This window comes from Manis javanica, chromosome 13 (genome assembly GCF_040802235.1).
Source record: "Manis javanica isolate MJ-LG chromosome 13, MJ_LKY, whole genome shotgun sequence".
In the NCBI taxonomy this organism is placed as follows: domain Eukaryota; kingdom Metazoa; phylum Chordata; class Mammalia; order Pholidota; family Manidae; genus Manis; species Manis javanica.
Genome location: NC_133168.1, coordinates 63,148,179 through 63,167,417, shown reverse-complemented (window position 1 = coordinate 63,167,417; position 19,239 = coordinate 63,148,179). Strand labels below are relative to the sequence as shown.

Below are 19,239 nucleotides of genomic sequence, written 5' to 3'. Positions count from 1 at the left end.
ATCAATTTTATGCTGCCCTTGTAAAATATAAGATTGTATAGTTTCGTAGTTTTTAGATCATAGAGTTTTAAGGTTTCTTGTAGTAATGATGAAATAACTGATACAAATGTACCTTTTTATAAAACCACTTTTTAAACTTTCTCTAGCAGCTTTGGTTTAGGTAATTTGATTTTAGTCTCTCCAAAACTAAGTAGAATATAGTCCTTGAAATCATTTAAGTATTTCATAACGGTGTAATAGTGTACAGTTTTAGGCACTCTGATTATTTTGGATATACAACTACTTTATTTCTACATTCCTCACAAAATTGGGAAATGAGCTCATCATTATAGTATTACCTCTAGAAAGGCGTTTTATGATAAATTTCCACTCTTTCAGCCTTCCCACAAAAATTACTAATTTTTTAGTCTACTTAGATACACGGTCATGGAACTTACCATTCTCATTTACCTAATAAGACCTTAAAGAAATCAATTGCTCAGAGAAATTTGTGCTTTTGTAGAGTGCAAGGAAATGTTCTAAACTTCTTTCAACTGGCGGCCTGTCTTTAGTTAATTAGCTCTTCAGCATACAGACTAGAACTAGAAGTGTCTCTGATTGTCTTCAATACTTAGGTAGAGTTTAGAGCAACTCACAGTGCTGAGTAGAAGTAGTTGTAGACAAGAACTGGGAAAGATAGGGCTTATTTACTATAGTTGTAGCCTGTGGACTTAAATCATTAAAATCTAGCATCATATCTAAGAAATGATCATTTTTCAACAAGCACTTAATATGTAATACTTTCATGCATATATTCTGTTTTATCCTCATAAATGCCCAGTGGCTGAGGTATTAGCATCCCCATTTTACATAAGAAAGCTGGAGTTCTAAGAAGGCATACTTGCTTTCTCAAGATTTAGCTAGTAAATGACAGTGAATGTGCCCTGCATCTTTTGACTTCAAATGAAATGTTTAATTTTTTTTATTATACCATGCCTACTTCTTTATCTATTTATAAATTTCATTATTATGATAAATTATGCTGTCTATAGTAGGTTGGAGCTCTCCATCAGAAATTTCTAACATGGAGCAATATATTACTTATAGATTGTCACAATAACAAAAATAAATTTCATATTTCCATTTTCATTTTATAAAATTACATTCCTCATTTTGTTCTCTATTGCTGTGACTTAGGAGCTTAGCGAGAGAATAAACTGCTCCACTTGGCCTTTTTTCCAGCCTCCTGTTCAGATTTATTGTATCCATTTCCCTGCTATGAAGTTATGCATGGTATAAGGATTGGGAAAAAAAGGTTATTTATCTGATCATTTTCCAAGCACTAAGGCATCTAGCAGGATCAGTGTGTAGTTGGCTCTTGTGTGACAAAATACCACCTTGTGGCATAAAAGGAAGTACTTCACTGCTCTTTTCAGATAGTTTCCTCTGCATTCCCACTGTAGTTCATTGTCTTTCTGTGAATGGAAATCAGTTGGAAAATATTGATGATTGGTAGAATGTTTATTAACAAAGGATATGTCCATTCTTAATTTAATTTTGATGGGTTTATTGCTTTTAGTTTCCATTGCTTAACTTGATAAGGAAAAGTTAAACAATACACATTTTTAAAAATAACTTTACATATTTAACTTATATCATTTAAACTCCTGCAGTATAAAGATCAGATAGTGGAGATCTGACTTACAAAAGAAATCTAAAATTAATTTCCAACTGCATGAGGATTTGCTTATATTATATGCAAATTGGTATCTGTTATAGACAGCATATTCTAAGGTACTCACTGATTATGGTACTGAAAACATGGTGTTAATTCCAATTTTGTACAATGTGTTTTCTGCAAATATTTTTCAAGAAAATTAACTTGGCAATATCAAATTCAGTATGGTTTGTTTACTTGGAAATGTTAGTGCCATCAAGTGGCAAAGAATGGGTATTTCCAAATTCATCTTAAATTTGTATAACTTACTGAATATGCGTATTTTTGTGCTTTCCCCAGAAAGCATGTCTTTTTTAAATAAACATTTTAAAAGGCAGCTATTAGTAGTAAGTAGTTCAAATTTAACAGCTTATATTCTAGTCATTATACCTCTTTTAGAAGTTATACTAATTATGAAAGAATTGTTAAAAAATTATTCTCTGTAACTACTAATAGAATCCATATGTCTTTTAAAAATCTTCATAAGAATCTTCAAAACTAAAATAGGAAAGCTCATTGTGTAAAGATAATTGAGTTACTTCTGTGTTATAACATGACTTCATTATTGTTAAAATAGTCTTCTCCCTTGTCAAATTGAATAGAAGTTGGCTGACTATAAAGTACTATGACAAGGTGTGCTTTAGAAAGCTTTGTATTAGGTAACTGGTGGAACTAAATAGCAGTGGTGTAAGAGCAAGTGTTTTGCACAAGAATGTAAATGTACTTAATGCCACCGAACTACACATTTAAAAATGGCTGAAAATGCTAAATTGTATGTTATGTATATTTTATCACAAATATGTATATATGTTTATATATATAATCAGCTTTAACAGAAAGGGAACCAACAACAAAATTTACAGAAGTTCGTGTGTGTGTATATATATATATATATATATAATTCATTGCGATTATGATCAAAGTCCTAAATCCATGATATTAATAAAACCAGTTGTAAGCTTATAAAGTACCTGATTGATCAGGGAAAAAAACTTTTGTCAACTAACTAAAACTAGAACATTTCTGTATTTTCTTCTTGTATTTCATGATTTGTTCAGTTAAAATTAGATTTCTTATTTTAATTGTATTAATAAATTAACGAGTTTTGAGTTTTTTCCCCGAGCAGAAAATAAGATAGGTTCCATTATTCAAGCCATTAAAAGTATTTCATCCCTTCTTTCCTTGTTTTCAGTGTCATCAAAGTTTTTCTGAAGAACCAAGTAACAAATACTTTAGGCTTTGTTGCAACTACCCATAATGTAAAAGCAGCAGAAGACCATACATAAACAAATTAGCATGGCTGAATTCCAATAAAACTATTCATGGGCTCTGCAATATAATTTCATATTATTTTCACATGTCACAAAATAGTATTCTTTTGAATTTTTTTTAGCTATTTAAAATTGTAAAATTTAGCTCATAGACCCTCCAAAAATTCAGGGGGTCAGATATGACCCATTGGCTGTTTGCCAACTTGTACTTTAATTGATACTTTTTAATTACTTTATTTGAATGAGCTCCTACTTATGAACAATAAAACACAGCATTTCAGTCTCTAACTAGTTGTGATTTGTGTGACCAAAAATGGAAAGAACCTAAGTTTTTGAAATATAGTTTTTAATTGCAAATCATTTGGCCACCAATGCCTATTAAGAATATATTATTTTTCTGAGCATTAGTGTGTATTGTGGTCATAGTGTTTTAAATATTTGTTGTAAGTACCTGTACTTACCCCAGATCTGTTTTTAATTTGAAACATCAAATGACTACTGATTGGCACCCTTTAACTTCAGTAAGAGGAAAATCAGTAGTTTAAATTAAAAGTTAATCAAGAGTTTGTATGTCAGTATAATTTTACAACATTGTATATGTATTTAATTGGTTTTCTATTCTGTGAAATTAACAAAAAGGTGAATCATCAGTTTCTGGTTGGAGCAATCATTAATACCAACTCAAATTCCTTTTCTTAAAAAAATTGTTTTAATCATTCAGTTATTTTTTTACAGTAGACATTTTTAGATAATAAATAACTAGACCACATTAGGAGCTAAATACATGACTTTTTTATGCTTTAAATACATTTTAATTCTTCAGGTGAGTATGCCTTGGCAGCAGAACTATACAGAGAAGTGCTGCGTTCATCTGAGGAGCACAAAGCAAAACTCAAAACCGATTCAATCCAAGTAAGTAAAAACTAAGCAGTTTCAAATATATGTTCTATTTGTTTCTTACAAAATAATTTTTCTGAATATTTAATAAGATAAAGGGTAGCAAATGGACTGAGTCAATCTCTGGACATAAAGCTTGGGAATCAGTCCTCTTAATAAGCACCCAAGTTGATTTGCATATACACGGAAGTTTGAACATCACTACTATTTCATATGCTTAGGCCAGTATTGGCACAAGACTGATTAGATGAATCTACATCAGAGAAACAGTTCAGAGTATTTGTGCTTCAAAGAATGTTGTAAGCTTTATCATTTTGCATATAACAGTGACATACTTATTCACATGGTTTTCACCAAAAAGAAGAGTTAAGATCAGCATCAGCAATGGAACTAAGCAATAATAAAACCTATCAATGATCTTATTTAACTTCTGATGTCTTTTAATGGAGATTTGGATATTTGAATTATAACACTTACTTAAATATTACAACTCTTTCCCTTTTTGGTTCTGCCCAGTGGATCATTTAAACAAAGCTCTCTATCTAAATGGTGAATAAAGACCATTTTTATTAATCTTGTTAAGTTTAGGCTTGAGTCCTTAGTAAAACTTCTTTACCATTCAGAATCTAGACCTTGGGACCTGCATGTTCCCATGTGCCTCAGTGGGGAATTAGAGTGTCTGGGGGAGAGGAAAGAAAATTAAATACAAATCTACTTATATTCTGCATGGGTAAGGAAGGCAGGCCTTGGACCTTAAACAAATGTGTTTGCCTCATGAGAGAAGGAGGAAGTACAAAGGTATCACACTCCTAAGTAAAAGAAACAGAAGTAAAAGAGTGGGCAAGACAACTGATGAGTCATTATGCCCAAGTGCAAGAGTGAAGGGGAAGCAATCAACCTAGTTCTTCCTTTTGGTCCTAGTAACCCCACCTACTGGTAAAGCGTGGCCACAGAATGTCTTGCTCTGTCCAGAATGATTAGCTGCTCTGTTCCTTTGGCATAAAACATGTAAGCTGGTGGAGAGAGATAAGTGTTCTTCCCCTTCCATTCCACCACCATGTGCAGAAAGCAGAGTTCTGTTCCACAAGTGTACACAAGAAGTAGAGCTGAGTTTCTACTCCCCTGTTTGTCTAGTGTTATTTACATGTTTGTTGTTGATATTAAACCTGACAGCGGTACTGACTGTATAATCTATGAAACCATGTTGAAAAGACCCCAGATATTCGACATAACTTTGAAAGGTTAATTCTGTAAAGATCTATCTCGTGGCCTGTAATTTATAGCAAAACAGAGTAAACATTTATAGTCTCCAGACCCCTGGCACCATATCAGATCTTTCCAGAAGGGTTATTTCCCCATCATCCTTTATCCCTTACATATCTTCCCAAGTAAAGTGTCAAGTTAACAAATAGAAGTCACTTTATTTCTTCTCACAGCCCTTGACTCTAGAGGGAGCCTCTAACCAGCTGCAGACTCAGTGCCACAGTGAGAAATTGATACAGAGACATAAGATAGTTCTCTCCTTCCCACACCATCTTCACTTCTATCTCCTCCCCTTGTCAGCCCTTAAGTTCAACAGATCCAGGTCATTACCATTTTCTTAGGTATTTTACTATCCTTATATTTATCATAATATAACTGCTGGGCTCATGCAGACTCACTTCCCAGAAGAGAAATCAAGTCTGTACAGTCAAGCTTTCTATTTTACTGGACTTATTTGGCATACTCATAGTTCCCTGTATAGACAAATCCATGTATAATAGAAGAAGTATGCTCATATGACATTCTGCTAAATGAATAGATGTATTCTATAAGACTGTATGTTTCTAATAGAAAATTTATGCCATTATGAAATAAAGACCTTTACTATAAAACTGACTTTGGTTTTCTTGAGACAGTACTCAAGTTGTTTTAGAGGAAACGTGTTCGGTGATCTGATCTTAATGTGGTGTTGGTACTCTGTATGCCATATTAATAGTAGGTTCTCTCTTCAGAGTTACACTGCATTGTTGTCACAGTTACTGCCCTTTGTGTGTTGTAGAGACTTCATGCTACACATAACTTGATGGAATTGTTGGTAGCCAAGCACCCAGGGATACCTCCTACCTTGCGAGATGGCAGACTTGAGGAAGAGGTAATTATTGCTTTTCATTCTGCCTGTAAGAGAATGTTTTTTTCAGACTTTATGCCCCATCTAACTAATTTTTCCTAAGGCATACTTTAAGTGAAGTTAGCCATGATTTCCTCTTTTGCTTTTATGTTCCAAACTTTGCTGATTTTGAGTGGCCAGCCGTGGCAGACTCCATATTAGTTTGCTTCACTGGTGATCTACTTGCAGTTATATAATCATTCCTTTTGTAGATACAGCTGTTGGTTGCCAACAGCACATGTAAATAAATAACAAGCAAAAAGGAGCCATGTTGTTGGCATGGCAGATCTGCAAAAGACATAGTTTAGTAAAAATAAAGTTTTGCATTTCCTCTACCATTCTGTATATTATGGAAGGCAATAAACTAACTCAGAGTTTCAGTGGTATTTCTCACGTCCTCAAAGACGTTCCTTCCGCAATGAGGCTTGCCGTCATTGGAGATAGTGATATAAATTATTCCACTGTAATTTGTTAATGAGTATATCATGATAATTCCCCCATGGATTTTTGCCTCTTTAAAGATCAGAGATAATGGCATAGCTAAAATCTTTAAAGAGTAGTAAATATGTTTGGAATGAATTGAACCTGTAAGTGGAGCCTTTATTTGAATCAACAAGATAAAAGATGAGATTGTACAAATATGTACAGCTCTTTGTTGGTGTTAGATGGCATTCTGTGTTGGAAATTTCCAAGTGAAATTTCATTCCCAACTCAACCATCTAATCCTTGCATATGATCTATCACTGTTTAAGTGCCTTCAGTGACAGGAAACTCTCTGGGAGACAGTTCAGTCTATTAGTAGGCAGCTCTAATGACCAAATAATATAGCCAAGGAACTTTAATAGCAATTAATTAGAAAGTTGTGATAAAAAAAGAAAAAATGCATCATGAGAAAGAGGGTCGTGCCATATAAATATATTTCCAAGGAGGCCACATTATTGCTTTGCCTCGAATATGAAGGCACGGTATTTCAAAGCTGGACAAGATCCAAGCAATCATCTGTTTCAACTACTGATTTTTGCAAATGAAGTAACAAAAACCCCGGGAAATAAAATGACTAGTCCAAAGAGATGTATCTGTTCATTTAAACCTCATGAAATTGCCATGTTCTTGAGTCAGAAGTGGCTTAGTATAGACAAGTTCATGTGACTCAATCCACTACTATGTGGGAGCGTGAGATTTTTCTGTTCAGTAGTAGTCTTTCTAGTTTTCCTCCAAGTATCCCATCTAGCCTTTGATCTCCTCTCTTTATTCATAAAATAGTTTCAGAAACAAGTTAAGTATTTCAGTTAAATGGAAGAAAGTGAAGAATTTTCACAAGTTTCCTAATGGTGATTTGGAAGAATAAAATTTTTCAATATTTCATTGACAAATAATATGGCCCTTCGATTTATCTGGAAAAGTTGAAAGGGGAAGAAGTTTAAATCCCTCTTGTATTAGTTCTCTATTGCTGCCATAACCAAATACCATAGACTGTGTAAATTCATTTCTCATGGTTCTGGAGATTGGCTGTTCCAGATCAAGATGTCAGCAGAGTTGGTTTCTCCTGGGGACTCCTCCTTGGCTTATATATGGCTGCCTTCTCGCTGTATCCTCAGGTGGCCTTTTCTTTGTGTGCTTGCAACCTTGGTGTCTTCTCTCTTCTTTTAAGGCTACCAGTCATATTGAGTTAGGGTTCCACCCTTGTGATCTCATATAACTACATTTCCTCATTTGATTACCTTTTTAATAAAGGCCTTACCAAGTATGGTCTCACTGGGGTTTGGGGCTTCACCATATTGATTTGGGGTGGAGGGCAGTTCAATTTATAACACCTGTGTTATTGTGTATTCTCAAATATTATTTCTAAACTGAAGTAATTCCAAGAAATCATAATAAATAATTCAGACCAATACTAAAAGGTATCCTTCCTTTGCCTCATATTTTGAAATATTACTGTTCTCTTTTTTCTTAAATTTAGGGAGTTAACCCTTGGGATCTCTTAAATTTTATGACTTACAAATAAATGTGTTTTCTTTAATATACATCCTAGGAATTTCTAGCATGACTTCTATGTTCTCAACAGTACACTTGAAATATTTATGCCTCAACTGAGTTAAGTAGCTTTAAATATATATGTAATAACCATATTGTTCTTGAAACATCATACTAAATTATTTTCTAGACCTGGAATGAAAGTTTGTATTTGTTTACGGTTCCAACACAGGCCAAACAGCTGCGAGAGCATTACATGAGCAAGTGTAATACAGAAGTTGCCGAGGCGCAACAAGCTTTGCAGCCTGTGCAGCAGATGATATGTGAGCTGCAGAGAAAGGTACATACCCAAAATGACTTTGCTTGCTTGTGTTTGTCTCCTCACAGCCTTTTGATTTTTGTTTTGATTTAGGAAGAAACTTGAACTGTATTATTATTCTTGGAATTGTTGGCATCTAGTATGGTGCCTGGCCCACAATAAAAGTTTATTTCCTGTCAGCAGTGTTTATTGATTGAATGAACAGATGCATAAATAAATCACCTATTTGGAAGTTATCTCTTTCATATAAGCTGCAATGGGTTTGCTCTTACCCTGGGTATGTGACAAGTGGTCTTTTGAAGGAAGTAAAGATTTCCATCACCTCCTTTTGATCTAAGATGTGTATGTTTACAAAATCTTTTCTTTTAAGATGTCAGAACGTTAAAACACACACATTTTTCTTATAGAATACTTGCCATTTGTCATTTCTAAAATTTCTCTTTTATAAAATCAGTAGCAAAGTCCCCCAGAAGATGACTGGTTAGCCAGAGACGGGTAAGATTCCTCAAGGGAGGAACAACCTAAGACAGGCACAGTCGCAGGGGGGGCCATCAGGTGAGAAATTGGGGATCAATTCTTAGCTTGGATCAATACTTAGCCTATAGGCACAGACCTGATCATCTACATTTGCTTTCTTACAGCACTAAACTATGTTTTCTACCTTTATCTTGCATCTACCTACCACTTCAGCATTTTATTTAAAAAGATAATAATAATAATAATAATAAAGGGAGAAATGTGGGATTCACATATAAATCAAGTATAAAAATCAAATGAATATTCATATTTGACCTGATTGTTTATACTTCATAATGCATGATCAAAACTGAAAGTTTCTGTGATGACTGCCCTTGTACTGTTCACCATGTAAGAACTTATTCACTATGTAAGAATTTGTTCACCATGTAAGAACTTGTTCGTTGTGCTTCAGAAGATCAAAGACTGATGAGAATTAGGCTTGGGGGGGATTAATGATTGTGCATCGAGTCCCCTGTACAGAATTTTATTGTTGTTAACTATTAACAACCATTTGATTAATAAATATGAGAGATGCCCTCTCAAAAAAAAAAATCAGTAGCAAAGTCTAAGGTTACACAAAATGTACTTTTACTTTTTGATTTTAACGAGTTATTCCATGTTTTATTCTTCTAGTTAATTATTTAGTATTTAGGCATTTGATGTTATCATAGATTATTTGTTGAGTAAAATCTAGTCAATTAGCTGAAGGTTAGCATGATGTCTGTCTTTATTCTGAGAAAGAGGCCTATTACTTTTTCAAATATATATACTACTAAGTTTTCTTTTTGGTAAAGTATTTTTTTAGCACAGCTTTGTTATACAAGTGTATACAATAAATTCTCATTCATCCAAAGTAGTCAGCAAACAGGTGTTCTTAAAAATATGTGCAAAATTGTACTCATCCATTATATGGAATTATGTATACTTTTATCCCACTATAATAATTCCTTTAGAAATAGCATTTATTGCTTCCTTTGACTTTTTCACAGCACCCTTCCCAGTAATAGAAATAAAGTGAGTACTAAAAAAAAAACATTGATTGATCAGCTCTTGTCTTTTTTTTTTTACAGATTTATTCTGTTTCTCCTTGGTGGCTAAATGTGATTGACAGAGCAATAGAATTTGCTATTGATGGGGAGCTTGTTCAGCGAGTGCGAAATGAAATAGCCAGCAGCTACAAGCAACAAACTGGCAAGCTTTCTATGTTAGAAAAGTAAGAAAATAGTACAAAATAGAACAGCTATGACTAGTCACCCCAGATAATCAGATCATTTAGTATTAAGAGGTGGAATTAGATATCAGAGTAATATGGTTATGAACATCTGGATTTTTCCTTACTGTTAAGAGTACCTTTCAAACCAAAATACTAGGTATAAGTCTAAATGAGAAACCTTTTTTTCTATATATTAGTCATTTCTAAATGTTATCTTTTTAGTGTTTTAATCTGCTTAAAGTGTTTTCTTTGTATCTCTGTTGGACACACCCAAAACCAATTCTAAGCAAAGTTTTGAAACAGACTTTGTTTGGGAGAATTATTCTGTGTAATTCATTACCTGAGAGCTAAGCATCATAGAGCCACAGTGGCCCAGGTTTTATACTGTTAAGTTACCTACTCTCTCTCCCATCCTTCTTCTCCTAACACCATTCTTCCGTGTCTTCATTGGTGAGTTGGATTATTGCTCTTGGTGTGTAAATGGTGAACAGTTCTTCCCAAAGACCAAATTCATTCTGTTGAAAGTACCTTCAGTGGTTTGACCCACAGGAATGTCTGTCTAATGTGGGGAATTGAGGTGTTGTGACAGAATGTTGAGTCTTTGTAGGGGGACAGAGAGAGAGGATCCTTTATTGCTTCTCAGATCACATCTCAGTATAAAGTTAGCGTTGGGATTAATGTTAGTTTTCAGTGAAAAGTTCAGCATAAGAATATCTTTGAAATGTTCTAAAGTGCTTTCATATGCTCTTCTCAGAGCTTTTCCAAATGTCTGCTAGAACCCTAAAGAGATGCTACCTGTTCCATGTGTCATTATTAACTTAGATGTGTTTCTTCACCATACAGAACTTGATGGGCTTCTCATTTCTGAGGTATTATGCTTTTGAGTACACTTGTTTTTTTTACTTTAAACCCAAAAAACCCTGTTCCAGGATAAGTTATAATTAAGTCATAATTCATTTTATCCAGTTTTAAAGCTATATCCAAATGTGATCTACCAATATTGTGTAATTGGCTGGTAATATTAAAATTATTTTAAAGTTGTTTTTCTTAAACCACACAGAAACGACTTTAAAGTTGCAAATTGCGTATTAGAACATATCCCTATTAAATGTTTCAAGGTCCCAGTGGCGTGAAAGGGCCAATACAATAGGCAATGTAAAACATTCATCACACAAACATTTTATTAAAAACATTGCACATAAATAGAAAGTAACAAAACACACTTCAAAATGTATAACTACTATAGGTAAATTAATTATTTTTCTTTACATATGTTATAAAGATCATTTTAACACTGCTGTTATATTTAATAATATTGCTATCTCAGAAGCCAAATTATTCATACTTGCTTGTTAATGATTCTTGGGAAAGGCTGTGTAGATTAAGGTTAAGAACAGATAGGTTCTCATGTCAGACTGTGTTCAGATCTCACCTCCACCACTCATTAGCTCTTTGACCTTGGGAAGTCATATAAACTCTCTGTGTCTTAGTTTCTTCATCTATAAAATCACACAACATTGTTGTGAGGATTAGTAAATTAATATTTGTAAAGTACTTAGAATAGTGCCTACCATTTAATATGATACTTAGGTGTTACCTGCTATTACTATGTTTTCTTCTTTTACTTAAAGGGCCTGCAGGAGAGAACATTGTTAAGACTTGTTAAATACTGATCTATAATAATGTTTTTCAACCCTTCGTCACATAATTTGTGAATAATATTTGTGAATAATACTTATAGCCTAATTGTGTTCTAGTACCCCTGTGCATATTCTTTTAGAAATTATTGAGTAGCTATTCTGTGCCTACTATGAATGTTTTTTTTAAATGGGTATGATAGAATTCTTATCTTCTAAAAAGTTAGCTTAATGAGAAGACAAGACTTATGGACAGTTTAAGAAATGTGAGATGTTTAAAAACTGAACATAACAAACTGCTAAAATGAATAGATTAGTACCGTGGAATACTGGGAAAGCTTTCAGGAAGGAGAGTGGGCTCTTCTGAACAATCTGGAGAGGAGGGCATATGGCTTTTTAGGAAGGAGAAGTGAATACTCTCATCTTAAAAAGAAAACAAATCCTGTTTTTATTTTCTATTTTCTTATTTCTTATTATTCTAGATTTTCTTTTTCCTTTCATAAACCCATAGAGACACATCTGTATGATTTTAGCCTATTTCATTTAGCTTATCAAAATGGCTAAGAGCATTGTGTTTGGGTTTAACTCCTAGTTCTGCAATATAATAACTTTGTAACTTCAACTAAATTACTTTATTCCTTAAGCTTCATCCATAACATGAGTTTAAGAGTGTCTGTCGAGATTAAACAAAAGATGTTTAGCAAAGTGCCTGCATATAGTAAATGCTTAATAGAATAGATATATAAAATGTATATATGTGATCAAATATACACATATATTTTATGTATAGATATACAAAATGTCTTTGTAACAAGGAATGTAAGTCTTGACTATTTTTCATCTTCCCAATTTTCTGTCTTTATTTTTCATCCTGTAGTCACCTCTCCATATAGAACAAGGATTCAGGAGGGACATCTATAGTCAGTCAGCATTAAAAAAGAATGTGGCAGTCTGATCTTTCAAAAACATCTGAGAAAGAAACAAATTGTGTGTCCTCTGTTTCAGTCCCTGTGGAGGGACTATCAGCCATTTGGGGCATCTATTATAGTAAATAACCCAATGTTGTCATACTTTGTCTGCTATTAGATACTGATGGAATACACTGTGAAAGTAAACTCCCTCAAGTGCAGCTAGATAAAATGCTGCAGTTTTTTTACCACTTTGTTTGGTACCATTTTTCGAATTTGAGGAAACTAACCTACTACTCTTCTGTGTTGTGCATTGTGCTGATGATGGGAATCAGGTTCTATGACTGCAGAGGTCTTCAGTACTTACTTACAACACAAATGGAGGAGCTAAATAAATTCCAGAAGCTGGTAAGAGAGGCTGTAAGAAACCTGGAGGGACCTCCATCTCGTGATGTTATTGAATCTGCAACCATCTGCCACCTCCGGCCAACCAGACTTCCTCTCAACTGGTAGGTGGTAGGAGAGCTCCTGCAATGAAATGGCACCTTTCCACCAAGGCAAATTTCTTCTGAGAGGAGAAGACCATGGCTCATATCATAAAGCTTCTTTCATTGAATTTGACAGAAGTAGAAAGAGATGTATTATTAATCTAACTTTTCAAAACACAAACTCTCAAGAACCACATACTGAAAACTATATATTTTACTTTTTTTAATGGCACATTTATTGTAAAGAAAAAGCTAAGTATCAAATACTGAACCTCTCTTAGAAACTGCCTGATAGCTGGTTATGTTTGTGAATATTTCTCTGATAATTTCTTCTTTTCCAGTTGTGTCTTTTGTAAAGCAGATGAATTGTTCACAGAGTATGAATCGAAGCTGTTTTCTCACATGTAAGTTCTCTGATTGTTATTTCCCATCAGGAGAATGAAATATTTTTAAAGACTTAGCATTTTGATTTGTAAGACTGTATTTTCCTATTTTACATTTTTTTCTTTTATTCCATCAATTCAGTAAGCTTTGTCCTTTGATCATTTAACATGCTCAGTTTCACCTACACAGAAGTTACCAAATGCTCATGTCATGTAGTAATGTGTAATTTGGGGACAGTTTTAGGGGAGTGATAAGAGTCTCAAGTTCAACAGATTTGGACTCAAATCCATGCCCAGTGTTGTAGACAAATTACTTCACCACGCCTCAGCTTCCTCACATGTGAAATGAAGATAATAGCAACACTTAACCTCATTGAGTTTCTTAAGAATATTATGTAAGAAAATGCATATAATTGCTTGGCATAATGTTTGATACATGGGTTTGTTAGTTTTGTTTTGTTTTTGCATGGTTGATGTTGGTGGTAGTTTGTGTTTTATATTCTTTTAATTCTCAGAGAGAGATTTTAGCCTGGAATTTATAGCCATTTTTTATGATGCCAGGTTGCTCTCAATAAACACTGGACAAATTTATGATGTATCGAGCATTTTCAGAGTTATTGTTGTTTTTCTAAAGACTTGCAAGCTTGATGATGTAGACATGGCATTGAAGATTGTTGGTGAAAACTTACTGACCTTGCCTCCCTATTGGCTCTGCCCGTATGACTTTTATAATGCATATTACCCACTGACAATAGTTGCTGTTGTTTTGCTCTTGTATATATGCAGAGTCAAAGGCCACACTGCAATTTTTGAGGAAATGATAGAGGATGAGGAAGTACTAGTGGATGATCGAATGCCTACCACCAACCGGGGTCTGTGGGCAGTAAGTGAGACAGAGAGGTCTATGAAAGTGTTACTGTCATTTGCAAAATCACATAGATTTGATGTTGCATTAATTGATGAAGGAAGTACTTCAATGGATCTGTTTGAAGCATGGAAGAAAGAATATAAGGTACAATATTTTAAATATCAGTACTCTTTCCAATATTAAAAATGAAAATACTTTCATTTGCTACTTTGCTTTTTCTCTGTTCAGTTTTTAAAAACCTGCTTTGGACACTTGAGGTGTCATAATTTCTCTTTCCTGAAAATGTAATGAGTGTAATAAAAAATAATATAATAATACCGAGGATCTTTTATTTATTAAATTACTGAAAGACAGTCATTAAAATGATTTTCCTTTATTTAGCTATGAAAGTGTTTCATTGTCTTCTTAGCTTGATCTTGCAGTGCTATTCTTTGAAATGAGAGTAGGATTTTGTGCTGTGTTTTGTTGTTTTGCTTTTGCTGAAAGAATGACAACCAAATAACAACCCTGAAAGTTATAGAATAAAGTAAATATTTCTCAACCTGCAAGGCTGGAAACCTTGCAATAAAGCACAAAGTAACCCTTCATATTTATACTTATAAATTCACATTATAACTATGCACTTGAGATGAGATTCCTGAATTCATTAATATTGAGTAATTATTTATGTGGAATTTGTTATCCATTATCCTACTTTGCAGGTGAGATGGGCTAGGAAATGAAAAAAGTGTTTTATTTATAATGTTTTAATTCTACTTGGTATCTTTTTTTAAAAATCTAAAGTTCTTGCCTTTTAAAGCAAGATAAAAATTTCTATCCAGAAAGAAGATGTGCTGTCTATAATATCATTTCATATGTTTGATAAATTATAATACTTCAATAAAGTCACTTATCATCATCTCATAATTTTTTCTTCTCATATTACTATTCTAAATGCAAAAGCACTTTATCGCAGTTAATTCCAACAAACCATGGAAGTAGACAGTACTATATACAATGTCCATTTTCCCCTGCTTTTTTCCTGTGTCTTGGTTTGGCCACAGATTCTGTGCTAGAGGAATGCCTATCATGTAGTTCTCCCAAATCTTTGTGCATTTCTCCTTCACAACACTGCAAACTAAACCCTTTTACAGCAATGCAAATAAGTAAACTACTGTTAAACTCATCAATCAGAATCTACCTCAAAGTAATGTTAGGGAAGAAAGCATATCAAAAATTTTATACCTATTATAGCGTTTCTATAAATTTCAGAAACATACATAACTAAATTATTAAGTATAGATCAGTATAACTCCAGTGAAAAGTACAAATAAGTCCAATTCAGATTATTGGTTAGTCCATTGTTGGGGGGAGTTGAAGAATGTGTGGGGAAAGAGAATGGTACAATTGAGATGGAACACAAAGGCTTTTCGAGGAATTAGTATTGTTCTTTCTTAAATTGGATGAAGAGTACTTGGTTGTGTATTTTAGTATTTTCATTGTCATATATACATATTATTTTGAATATGTGAGACATTTTATAATAAAAATATCTCTTTAAAAAATAGATTCCATAGCCTAATGTTTATAAAGATCGTTGGTCCCACTGAGAAATCTTCGGGTATTCTGTTCCTTAGAGTCTGAAGAGGCAGTACTCTGCAGTTTCCTATGGTGATTATTCAGTCCTACTTCCTCATCCTGACAGTTCTAAAATTGCTTATACCTTAGACATTTAATGAAAAATATGTATATGTCTTAGACCTCACTGAAGACATGCACATCTTGGTGGCTTTAAACAGTTTTAATTATGTGCACTTTACCAATTTAATTTTGTTCCTGTCGCTTATTTTTTTTTCTATTCCTCCAGTTGCTGCATGAATATTGGATGGCTTTAAGGAATCGTGTATCTGCTGTTGATGAACTTGCAATGGCTACAGAACGACTGAGAGTGCGTCATCCTCAAGAGCCAAAGCCCAATCCTCCTGTTCTTCATATCATTGAACCACATGAGGTAATTTGCAAGTAAATCACAGGAAGGAGCACAGCAAATAGATGTCACAAAAATCCAATATCTGTAGAAGAGATAGCAAGGCAGTAATCTCCTTCAGAAGTATGTATTTAATCTCTACTCTTAGTTTGAGCCATATGAAATTGTTTGGTGTTGTAGGTCAAAAATGGTCAAAGATGAGCCATTTCATACCACTATTTTGGTTTTTGTTTCTTCCCAGATTGTACATTCATGTGTTTTTGATCACCTATGTGCCAAAACCTAAAGGTGTTCTTGGGCAGTTTTTAAGCATATGTTCTTATTACCTCAGCTTTTCCAGAAGTAGAAAAGCCTTCCTTACAAACAAACAACCTTTTCTTTCAAGTTTTCTTTTGCTAATGATGAACAGATATTGACAGCTTACCTTATAATAAAGCCTTCTTTATTTCTCAGGATCAAAAAATAACTCCACCTTTTCTCTTCCATATTAAAAATATAATTTCCATTATAATTTATTTTTATTCCTTGTATGTGTTTGATCTTTTAAGTCTTTTTTTTCCTATAAAGTTTGGAGACTGTAACTTAGAAAAACTTGGAAATATTCATAATATACTATCTCACTTAACTTCTAAAATATGAATTCTCAACAAGCATTTCCTATGAAAACAAATTCCTTTTATTTGCATACTCCTTTTCTGCCTACTATATTCTACTGGGAAAGGAAGGAAGAGAGTGAGTGTTCAGGAAGATTCTACTTTGGATTTCGTAAAATCACTCTTGCCAAAATACCAATCATTTAATTTTTATTTATGCCATGGATATAAATACAGTCTGGGTTGATTTTTATTAAACCTCAAGTATATAGGGAAACTTCATATTTAGAAGAACTCTATATTGAATTTTATCCTCTATAAAGCAAAATATGGGAAAGAATTGTACATGTTTTATATAATTTTACTGTCTTTTTGAGAGAGAATAAAGAAGTTCTTTTGTTTTTTAGGTAGAACAAAATCGTATAAAACTATTAAATGATAAAGCTGTTGCCACTTCACAGCTTCAGAAAAAACTTGGACATCATCTTTACCTAACTAACTTGAAAAAGGTATTGTTTTTAAAAGATACGACTTTCTCATACTGTATTTCAGTATACCACTTTAGTGACCCCTTCCATTTAGTCTGTTAGTCCTATAAATAAGATTTTCTTATTTAATCCTTTGTTTGTGGTATGAGTCAGAACACTAGTTACATGTATCATAGCTACACAGATCACAAGATGATGCTTATAGAAAGTATGTTACACAGAAAATATAAATGGTGTGTACTATATCATATAGAACAATGTAAACACACTGTAGTTCAGAGCCTTGAACAATAGATGTAGTACAATGTACCCCAAGTAAAGAAACCATTATATAATATATACACATGCACTCATTAATGCATACACAGTGGTTTTTTTAATTTGTTCTTTGAAACTCTAGAAATGTGTTTGAAAGGTAAATCAGAAGATGTAATGAATTGTTATGTAATTCACAATACATTTTCTGAGTTGTGAACAAAGTATTATATTGGACATCGATGAATTGTATGTTCCGTTTTTTTGTAAGGGTAAATGGCAGTTGGCAGAGTATCTTATCAGAACAAGATATAAAAGTTAATTTTGGGATAGGGCAAATAAAGGAAAGCAGTAGACTAGTTTGTCTTAAAAACTTATACAGAATATATTGAAGAGAAGCAGGAAATCCTAGTAGTGACAAAATGAAAAATTGGATAATCATTGTAGGTAAAAGTATGATAGTTAAGATAGACTTTGAAACCAGAAAGTTCAAGTTTGAACCATGACACCACTATTTTCTAGATATAAGACTCTATTCAAGTTGCTCTGTCTATAATATGAGAATAATAACTATCTTGTAAGGCTCTTTTGAGGATTATATGAATTAATATATATAGAAGTGCTAGAGTAGTTCCTGGTTAAATAAGCACTTTCTAGGTGTTCACTGTTAATACTATCACCATATTATTATTACTATGATGATGACTACTAATATGCTGGCAGGAGAAAATGACAGAAAAACTTCCCCCCCAGGCAAAATGCTAGCATTAACAAAATTACATTTGGAAAAAAAAGTCTTGAAATTCCTGGCCATAAATTCCTAAAACATAAGATTTCTATACTTTGAATGTGAAATTAAAACTCAGAGGTGGTTAATCATTTGTTAATTATAGGATATAAGTTGATATCCTTTACATGTTGAATTATTTTTGAAAAATTAAAATTCCAAGAGTGTAATCTGCCTAAGAAAACCCAATTTGACATTTAATCTATGAATGAAGGAAAATCAGATTAAATAAATGCCGTTTTTGCCGACAAGTAGGCAAAGATTTTTTAAGTAACACTCCACAGTTGTAATAGGGCAGTGAACAAGTATTTCGTGCATTACCTATGGGGATATAAACTACATAGCCTTTCCCTGACAGCACTTTACCATATATTAACAGTTTCAAATAATTCATATTCTATGACTCAATAATTTGTAGAAGTTTACCTAAATATTCTAAGTAAATAGAAATTTAGGAAGTGAATTAGTTATAAGGATATTTATTACAGTGCTATTTATAATATTAATAAACTGGGAAGGCTAAATGTCCAACAAAAAGTACAGTGTTTATATAAGTCATGGTTTATTCTTCTAGTGAGATTATGATATAAATATTTTAAATGGTATTTTCAGTGAATATGATAAAATGCTTGTTTTAGAAAGTTGAGAGAAAAAAATGTCTAATATTATTAGTGGAATGTCATCTCAAATTTGTGTGATTATGTTTATTCAAAATAAACAAAAGGTAGTGAACTAAACAGATTTTTTAAATGATAAATTTTTCTGACAGTCAACAAATACTTACTCAACGCCCACTGTGCATATGCATTATACTAGCAGTTTGAGATA

General features: G+C 33.1%; 1 protein-coding gene across 2 annotated transcripts in view; it reads left to right on the top strand.

The window, feature by feature from the left end:
- Positions 1-19,239, top strand: part of SHPRH (SNF2 histone linker PHD RING helicase) — a 76,098-nt gene that overhangs the window by 29,871 nt on the left and 26,988 nt on the right. For both annotated transcript variants that reach the window (XM_073219715.1, XM_073219714.1), the window contains 9 exons: positions 3,791-3,879; positions 5,906-5,998; positions 8,220-8,327; positions 9,896-10,038; positions 12,919-13,092; positions 13,413-13,475; positions 14,241-14,466; positions 16,169-16,312; positions 17,289-17,390. In XM_073219715.1, the coding sequence (XP_073075816.1) occupies positions 3,791-3,879; positions 5,906-5,998; positions 8,220-8,327; positions 9,896-10,038; positions 12,919-13,092; positions 13,413-13,475; positions 14,241-14,466; positions 16,169-16,312; positions 17,289-17,390 (1,142 nt within the window). The remainder of the gene's footprint in view (positions 1-3,790; positions 3,880-5,905; positions 5,999-8,219; positions 8,328-9,895; positions 10,039-12,918; positions 13,093-13,412; positions 13,476-14,240; positions 14,467-16,168; positions 16,313-17,288; positions 17,391-19,239) is intronic.